The following is a 9,371-nucleotide window of genomic DNA, read 5'->3' as shown; positions in this document are numbered from 1 at the left end:
TCTCCTACATTAATTTCACATTTCCACAAACTTCAGTGTTTCTTTTCAAATGGTATCAAGAATATGCATATCCTTGCTTCAGGTCCTGAGCTATAGTCAGTTAGATTTGGCTATGTCATTTTTGGCAGACATTTTGGGGGAAAGGGTCTGATCCTATATTAATCAGCTTCTTGATATGCCACACGTCAGGTGGATGGATTTTCTTGGCAAAGAAGATATGCTCACTAACAGATGTCAACAAATGTGCACAACATTTGAGAGAAATAAGCTTTTGTGTGTATGGAACATTTCTGGATGAAACATGGGACCAACACTTTACATGTTAACTTTATATTTTTGTTCAGTGTAGATAGTGTTATGCTGTAAATTAGGAGACTGATTCTGAGGCATTATCTGAAACATAGTGGTAGATTCATGAGTTTGAAGGCCTCACCTCTTTCTCTACCGCCCTCCAGAGGACAACAACACCAGAGTTCTGTTTGAGCGTGTTCTCACCTCGGGAAGCCTGTCGCCAGAGAAGTCTGGGTATGAGGAATTATGTTCCTACAACACCCACATTAGATCGGTCTGTTATTGTTTTATTATAGAAAACCCACATTAGATCTGTCTGTTATTGTTATTATAGAACACACACATTAGATCTGTCTGTTATTGTTATTATAGAAAACCCACATTAGATCTGTCTGTTATTGTTTTATTATAGAAAACCCACACTAGATCTGTCTGTTAGTGTTATTATAGAACACCCACATTAGATCTGTCTGTTATTGTTATTATAGAACACCCACATTAGATCTGTCTGTTATTGTTATTATAGAACACCCACATTAGATCTGTCTGTTATTGTTATTATAGAACACCCACATTAGATCTGTCTGTTAGTGTTTTATTATAGAAAACCCACATTAGATCTGTCTGTTATTGTTATTATAGAACACCCACATTAGATCTGTCTGTTATTGTTATTATAGAACACACACATTAGATCTGTCTGTTATTGTTTTATTACAGAAAACCCACATTAGATCTGTCTGTTATTGTTATTATAGAACACACACACACACACACGTTAGATCTGTCTGTTGTGTTATTATAGAACAGCCACATTTAGATCTGTCTGTTATTGTAGAACATCCACATGATATCTGTCTGTTATTGCGTTATTAACGGACCTGTGTGTTTGTCAACACCTCTCCTCAGTGAGATCTGGGCACGTTTTTGGCCTTTGAGAGTAACATCGGGACCTGGCCAGTATCCTGAAGGTGGAGCGCAGGCGTTTCACGGCCTTCAAGGATGAGTACGAAGGCAAGGAGACAGCCCTGCTGGTGGACAGATACAAGTTCATGGACCTGTACCCCTGTTCTGCCAGTGAGCTCAAAGCCCTCGGATACAAGGTCTGTACAACTAGTCATTTCTACAGCTTCATTTACACAGGAAGATGATTCTGACTGCTATGGCCTCTTCACCTGTTGAAGATTTCAATAGAATAGATCTATGGCTATGAAACAACTGGATCATTTGTGTGTTTCTCTCTCATGTGTGGGTAAAGGATATCTGTTTAGAATTCTATGATTTAAACCTGTGTGTGTGCAGGACGTGTCCCGTGCCAAACTGGCGGCGTTGCTCCAGACAGAGACGGTGGTGACTCCATCGGCTCCCACGCAAAAGGACGAGGCCGACCGCAAACCAGAGTACCCCAAACCTGACACCAGCCAGATGATCCCCTACCAACCACGACACATGGCCCGTACGTACCTTACCCCCTCCTCTACCTCTACCAGCTACAACACCTGTCTAGTAGGTACCTTACCCCTCCTCTACCAGCTACAACACCTGTCTAGTAGGTACCTTACCTCTCCTCTACCCCTACCAGCTACCACACCTGACTAGTAGGTACCTTACCCCCTCCATTACCCCTACCAGCTACCAGACCTGTCTAGTATGTACCTTACCCCTCCTCTACCCCTACCAGCTACCACACCTGTCCAGTAGGTACCTTACCTCTCCTCTACCCCTACCAGCTACCAGACCTGACTAGTAGGTACCTTACCCCTCCTCTACCCCTACCAGCTACCAGACCTGTCTAGTAGGTATCTTACCCCCTCCTCTACCCCTACCAGCTACAACACCTGTCTAGTAGGTACCTTACCTCCTCCCTCTACCCCTACCAGCTACCAGACCTGACTAGTAGGTACCTTACCCCTCCCTCTACCCCTACCAGCTACCAGACCTGGCTAGTAGGTACCTTACCCTCCTCTGCCCTACCGCTACCAGACCTGGCCAGTAGGTACCTTACCTCCTACCCCCTACCAGCTACCAGACCTGGCTAGTAGGTACCTTACCCCTCCTCTACCCCTACCAGCTACCACACCTGTCTAGTAGGTACCTTACCCCTCCTCTACCCCTACCAGCTACCAGACCTGTCTAGTAGGTACCTTACTCCCTCCTCTACCCCTACCAGCTACCACACCTGTCTAGTAGGTACCTTACCCCTCCTCTACCCCTACCAGCTACCAGACCTGACTAGTAGGTACCTTACCCCTCCTCTACCCCTGCCAGCAACCAGACCTGGCCAGTAGGTACCTTACCCCTCCTCTACCCTGCCAGCTACCAGACCTGGCCAGTAGGTACCCTACCTCCTCTACCAGCTACCAGACCTGGCTAGTAGGTACCTTACCCTCCTCTACCCCTGCCAGCTACCAGACCTGGCCAGTAGGTACCTTACCCCCTCTACCCCTACCAGCTACCAGACCTGACTAGTAGGTACCTTACCCCCTCCTCTACCCTGCCAGCTACCAGACCTGACCAGTAGGTACCTTACCCTCCTCCTACCCCTACCAGACCTGGCCAGTAGGTACCTTACCCCTCCTCTACCCCTACCAGCTACCAGACCTGGCCAGTAGGTACCTTACCCCTCCTCTACCCCTACCAGACCTGGCCAGTAGGTACCTTACCCCTCCTCTACCCCTACCAGCTACCAACCTGTCTAGTAGGTATCTTATCTTCCAACCCTACCAGACCTGTCTAGTAGGTACCTTATTCCTCCCAACCCTACCAGACCTGTCTAGTAGGTACCTTTACCCCTCCTCTACCCCTGCCAGCTACCAGATCTGGCCAGGTAGGTACCTTACCTCCTACCAGACCTGTCTAGTAGAGGTACCTTACCCCTCCTCTACCTTGCAGGTGCAGCAGGCAGGCAGGCAGGTGGGGCCTGCTACTAGGACTCAAGAGAGAGAGAGAGAGAGAGAGAGAGAGAGAGAGAGAGAGAGAGAGAGAGAGAGAGAGAGAGAGAGAGAGAGAGAGAGAGAGAGAGAGAGAGTTGCTGTTGCTGTTGCTGTCTAGTAGGTATCTGACTCTCCTCTACACCTACTAGCTACTATAGATCTGGCTAGTAGGTGATTCTTCTCTCTACTCCCCATTCAGCTACCACACCTGGCTAGAGACCTTACTCCTCCTCTACCCCTGCCAGCCACCAGACCTGGCCAGAGGCACCTTTACCCTCCCTTCACTGCCAGCTACCAGACCTGGCCAGTAGGTACTCTTACTCCTCTCATCTCTACCAGACCTGGCTAGTAGGTCACCCCTCCTTCAATTCCTCTACCAGACCTGTCTAGCAGAGGCACCTTACCCTCGCTACAACCCTGCCAACCAGACCTGACCAGTAGGTACCTTACCCCTCCCTACTCCTGCCAGCTACCAGACCTGGCCAGTAGGAACCCACTCTCTCCTCTACCCCTACCAGACCTTGGCCAGTAGGTACCTTACCCCTCCAACCCTACTCAGACCTGTCTAGCAGGTACCTTTACTCCCCTCCTCTACCCTCTCTACCAGACCTGTCTAGTAGGTACCTTACCCTCCCTCTACCCCCCACCAGCTACCAGACCTCTAGTAGGTACCTTAATCTCCTCTACCCCTTTACCACACCTGTCTAGTAGGTACCTTACCCTCCTCTACTCCCCTACCAGCTACCAGACCTTTCTAGTAGGTACCTTTACCCTCCTCTACCCCCTACCACACCTGTCTAGTAGGTACCTTACTCCCTCCTCTACCCTACTCAGCTACCAGACCTTCTAGTAGGTACCTTACTCCCTCCTCTATTCCCTACCACACCTGTCTAGTAGGTACCTTACCCTCCTCTACCCCCTGCCAGCTACCAGACCTTTCTAGTAGGTACCCCCCTCCTTCTACCCCTACACACCTGTCTAGTAGGTACCTTTACCCCCTCCTCTACCTCTACCACACCTAACTAGTAGGTACCTTACCCCCTCCCTCTACCCCTACCAGCTACCAGACCTGGCTAGTAGGTACCTTTCCCTCACCCCCCAGCTACCACCACACCTGGCTAGTAGGTACCTTACCCCTCCTCTACCCCTACTAGACTGTCTAGTAGGTACCTTACCCTCCTCTCCCCTACCAGCTACCACACCTGACTAGTAGGTACCTTTCCCCTCCTCTCTACCCCTACCAGCTACCACACCTGGCTGGGTAGGTACCTTATCCTCCTCTACCCCTACCACACCTGTCTAGTAGGTACCTTACCTCCTCTACCCCTACCAGCTACCACTGGACTAGTAGGTACCTTTCCCCTCCCCTATTCCTCTACCAGCTACCACACCTGGCTAGTAGGTACCTTACCCTCCCTCTACCCCTTACCAGCCACCACACCTGTCTAGTAGGTACCTTACCCCTCCTCTACCCCTACCAGACCTGTCTAGTAGGTACCTTACCCCTCCAACCCTACCAGACCTATCTAGTAGGTACCTTACCCCTCCAACCCTACCAGACCTGTCTAGTAGGTACCTTACCCCTCCTCTACCCCTACCAGCTACCACACCTGGCCAGTAGGTACCTTACCCCTCCTCTACCCCTACCAGCAACCAGACCTGACCAGTAGGTACCTTAACCCTCCTCTACCTCTACCACACCTGTCTAGTAGGTACCTTACCCCTCCTCTACCCCTGCCAGCTACCAGACCTGGCCAGTAGGTACCTTACCCCTCCTCTACCCCTACCAGACCTGGCCAGTAGGTACCTTACCCTCCAACCCTACTAGACCCTTTGTCTAGCAGGTACCTCACCCTTCTCTACTCCCTACTCAGACCTGTCTAGTAGGTACCTTACCCCTCCTCTACCCCTGCCAGCTACCAGACCTGGCCAGTAGGTACCTTACCTCCTCTACCCCTGCCAGCTACCAGACCTGGCCAGTAGGTACCTTACCCCTCCTCTACCCCTACCAGCTACCACACCTGTCCAGTAGGTAACTTACCTCCTCTACCCCTACCAGACCTGTCCAGTAGGTACCTTACCTCCTCTCCTTACCTCCTCTACCCCTACCACACCTACTGCCAGCTACCAGACCTTTCTAGTAGGTACCTTACCCCCTCCTCTACCCCTACCAGCTACCACACCTGGCTAGTAGGTACCTTGTCCCTCCTCTACCCCTACCAGCTACAACACCTGTCTAGTAGGTACCTTACCCCCTCCTCTACCTCTACCACACCTGTCTAGTAGGTACCTTACCTCCTCTACCCCTACCAGACCTGTCCAGTAGGTACCTTACCTCCTCTACCCCTACCACACCTGACTAGTAGGTACCTTACCTCCTCTACCCCTACCACACCTGACTAGTAGATACCTTACCCCCTCTACCCCTACCAGCTACCAGACCTGGCAAGTAGGTACCTTACCCCTCCTCTACCCCTACCACACCTGTCTAGTAGGTACCTTACCCCCTCCTCTACCCCTACCAGCTACCACACCTGACTAGTAGAAAACCTTACCCCCTCCTCTACCACTGCCAGCTACCAGACCTTTCTAGTAGGTACCTTACCCCTCCTCTACCCCTCTACCACACCTGTCAGTAGGTACCTTACTCCCTCCTCTACCCCTACCAGCTACCTGACCTGGCTAGTAGGTACCTTTCCCTCCTTTCTACTTCCCTACTAGCTACTACCACCTGGCTAGTAGGTACTTTACCCTCCTCTACTCCCTACCAGCTACCACACCTGGCTAGGCACCTTACCCTCCTACTCCCACTACCAGACCTGTCTAGCAGGTGTTACCCCTACCAGCTACCACACCTGACTAGTAGAAAACCTTACCCCTCCCTACCACTGCCAGCTACTAGATTCCTTTCTAGTAGGTACCTTACCCTCCTCTACCCCTACCACACCTGTCTAGTAGGTACCTTACTCCCTCCTCTAATCTACCACTACCTGACCTGGCTAGTAGGTACTTTACCCCTCCTCTTCCCCCTACCAGCTAACACACCTGGCTAGGTACCTTATCCCTCCTCTACTCCCTACCACACCTGTCTAGTAGGTACCTTACCCTCCTCTACCCCTACCAGACCTGTCTAGTAGGTACCTTACCTCCTTCACTTCTACCAGCTACCACCTGGCTAGTAGGTACCTTTATCCCTCCTCTACCCCTACCACACCTGTCTAGTAGGTACCTTACCCCTCCTCTACCCCCTACCAGACCTGGCTGTAGGTACCTTACCCCTCCTCTACCCCTACCAGCTACCACACCTGGCTAGTAGGTACCTTGTCCCTCCTCTACCCCTACCAGCTACAACACCTGTCTAGTAGGTACCTTACCCCCTCCTCTACCTCTACCACACCTGTCTGGAGTGGGTACCTTGCCTCCTCTGCCTTCCCTACCAGACCTGCCCAGTGAACATACCTCTCTCTACCCTACCACACCTGAATTAGTGGTGCCTTACCTCCTCCTGCCCCTACCACACCTGACTAGTAGATACCTTACCTCTACCCTACCAGCTACTCAGACCTGGCAAGTAGGTACCTTACCTCCCTTCATCTGCCCTACCACACCTGTCTGGTGGGTGCCTTGCCCCCTCCTCTATCTGCCAGCTACCGGACCTGGCTGGTAGGTTCCTCTCCTCTGCCCTGCCAGCTGCAGATCTGGCAGGTGCCTTACCCTCCTCCTCTTAACACCCGGCTACCAGACCTGAAACAGTGGGTGCCTTGCCTTCCTCATCTGCCCTGCCAGTTACCTGACCTGTCCAGGTAGGTGCCTTGCCCCTCCTCTGCCCCTACCAGCTACCAGACCTGGCTAGTAGGTACCTTTCCCCTCCTCTACCCCTACCAGCTACCACACCTGGCTAGTAGGTACCTTACCCTCCTCTACCCCTACCAGACCTGTCTAGTAGGTACCTTACCCCTCCTACTACCAGCTACCACACCTGTCTAGTAGGTACCTTACCCCTCCTCTACCCCTACCAGCTACCAGACCTGTCTAGTAGGTACCTTACCCCTCCTCTACCCCTACCAGCTACCAGACCTGGCTAGTAGGTACCTTACCCCTCCTCTACCCCTACCAGCTACCAGACCTGGCTAGTAGGTACCTTACCCCTCCTCTACCCCTACCAGCTACCACACCTGGCTAGTAGGTACCTTACCCCTCCTCTACCCGCTACCACACCTGGCTAGTAGGTACCTTACCCCTCCTCTACCCCTACCAGACCTGTCTAGTAGGTACCTTACCCCTCCTCTACCCCTACCAGCTACCACACCTGGCTAGTAGGTACCTTACCCCCTCCTCTACCCCTACCAGCACCTGTCTAGTAGGTACCTTACCCTCCTCTACCCCTACCAGCTACCAGACCTGGCTAGTAGGTACCTTACCCCCTCCTCTACCCCTACCAGCTACCACACCTGGCTAGTATGTACCTTACCTCCTCCTCTACCCCTACCAGCTACCAGACCTGTCCAGTAGGTACCTTACCTCCTCTACCCCTACCACACCTGACTAGTAGGTACCTTACCTCCTCTACCCCTACCAGCTACCAGACCTGGCAAGTAGGTACCTTACCTCCTCTACCCCTACCAGCTACCACACCTGGCTAGTAGGTACCTTACCCCTTCTACCCCTACCAGCTACCAGACCTGGCAAGTAGGTACCTTACCCCTTCTACCCCTACCAGCTACCACACCTGGCAAGTAGGTACCTTACCCCCTCTACCCCTACCAGCTACCAGACCTGGCAAGTAGGTACCTTACCCCTTCTACCCCTACCAGCTACCAGACCTGGCAAGTAGGTACCTTACCCCCTCTACCCCTACCAGCTACCAGACCTGGCAAGTAGGTACCTTACCCCTTCTACCCCTACCAGCTACCACACCTGGCTAGTAGGTACCTTACCCCCTCTACCCCTACCAGCTACCACACCTGGCTAGTAGGTACCTTACCCCCTCTACCCCTACCAGCTACCACACCTGACTAGTAGGTACCTTACCTAAGACGCTCCAGCCTTTAGGAATCTCGCTCCACACTCCAGTCAAGTTGGGCTCCACTCCAGCTCCTCTCACATGCTCTGGTCTCTCCACACAGCTCCAGGACTGCACCCTGTTCCAGGGGGGGTGTTCCCGGTCCCCCCGGCCGCAGTCATCCTGATGAAGCTACTGCCTCCACCCACCTGCTTCGTGGTCAGTACCAACACCCCACAACTCACTGTTGGTGACATCACTGTACCAACACCCCTCCACTCACTGTTGGTGACATCACAGTACCAACACCCCACCACTCACTGTTGGTGACATCACAGTGCCAACACCCCACCACTCACTGTTGGTGACATCACAGTACCAACATCCCACCACTCACTGTTGGTGACATCACAGTGCCAACACCCCACCACTCACTGTTGGTGACATCACAGTGCCAACACCCCACCACTCACTGTTGGTGACATCACAGTGCCAACACCCACCACTCACTGTTGGTGACATCGACAGTGACCAACACCCCACCACTCACTGTTGGTGACATCGCAGTACCAACACCCCACAACTCACTGTTGGTGACATCACTGTACCAACACCCCTCCACTCACTGTTGGTGACATCACAGTACCAACACCCCACCACTCACTGTTGGTGACATCACAGTGCCAACACTCCACCACTCACTGTTGGTGACATCCACAGTGCCAACACCCCACCACTCACTGTTGGTGACATCACAGTGCCAACACCCCACCACTCACTGTTGGTGACATCGCAGTACCAACATCCCACCACTCACTGTTGGTGACATCACAGTGCCAACACCCCACCACTCACTGTTGGTGACATCACAGTGCCAACACCCCACCACTCACTGTTGGTGACATCGCAGTACCAACACCCCACCACTCACTGTTGGTGACATCACAGTGCTAACTACCCCACCACTCACTGTTGGTGACATCCACAGTGCCAACACCCCACCACTCACTGTTGGTGACATCACAGTACCAACACCCCACCACTCACTGTTGGTGACATCACAGTGCCAACACCCCACCACTCACTGTTGGTGACATCGCAGTACCAACACCCCCCCTCACTGTTGGTGACATGCAGTGCCCAGC

General features: G+C 52.5%; 1 protein-coding gene across 1 annotated transcript; it reads left to right on the top strand.

The window, feature by feature from the left end:
• The first annotated feature begins 1,226 nt into the window (after nucleotides 1–1,226).
• Nucleotides 1,227–8,603, top strand: LOC135566272 (cleavage stimulation factor subunit 3-like). Its single transcript, XM_065014050.1, has 3 exons — nucleotides 1,227–1,394; nucleotides 1,594–1,747; nucleotides 8,351–8,603. Exons 1-3 carry the CDS (start codon nucleotides 1,344–1,346, stop codon nucleotides 8,554–8,556), a joined length of 411 nt encoding a protein of 136 aa, XP_064870122.1. The 5' UTR covers nucleotides 1,227–1,343; the 3' UTR covers nucleotides 8,557–8,603.
• Nucleotides 8,604–9,371: the final 768 nt, after the last annotated feature.

This window comes from Oncorhynchus nerka, unplaced genomic scaffold (assembly GCF_034236695.1).
Source record: "Oncorhynchus nerka isolate Pitt River unplaced genomic scaffold, Oner_Uvic_2.0 unplaced_scaffold_6229, whole genome shotgun sequence".
Lineage (NCBI taxonomy): Eukaryota > Metazoa > Chordata > Actinopteri > Salmoniformes > Salmonidae > Oncorhynchus > Oncorhynchus nerka.
The sequence above is the reverse complement of the archived record's forward strand: the minus strand, read 5'-3'. Positions and strand labels throughout refer to the sequence as shown.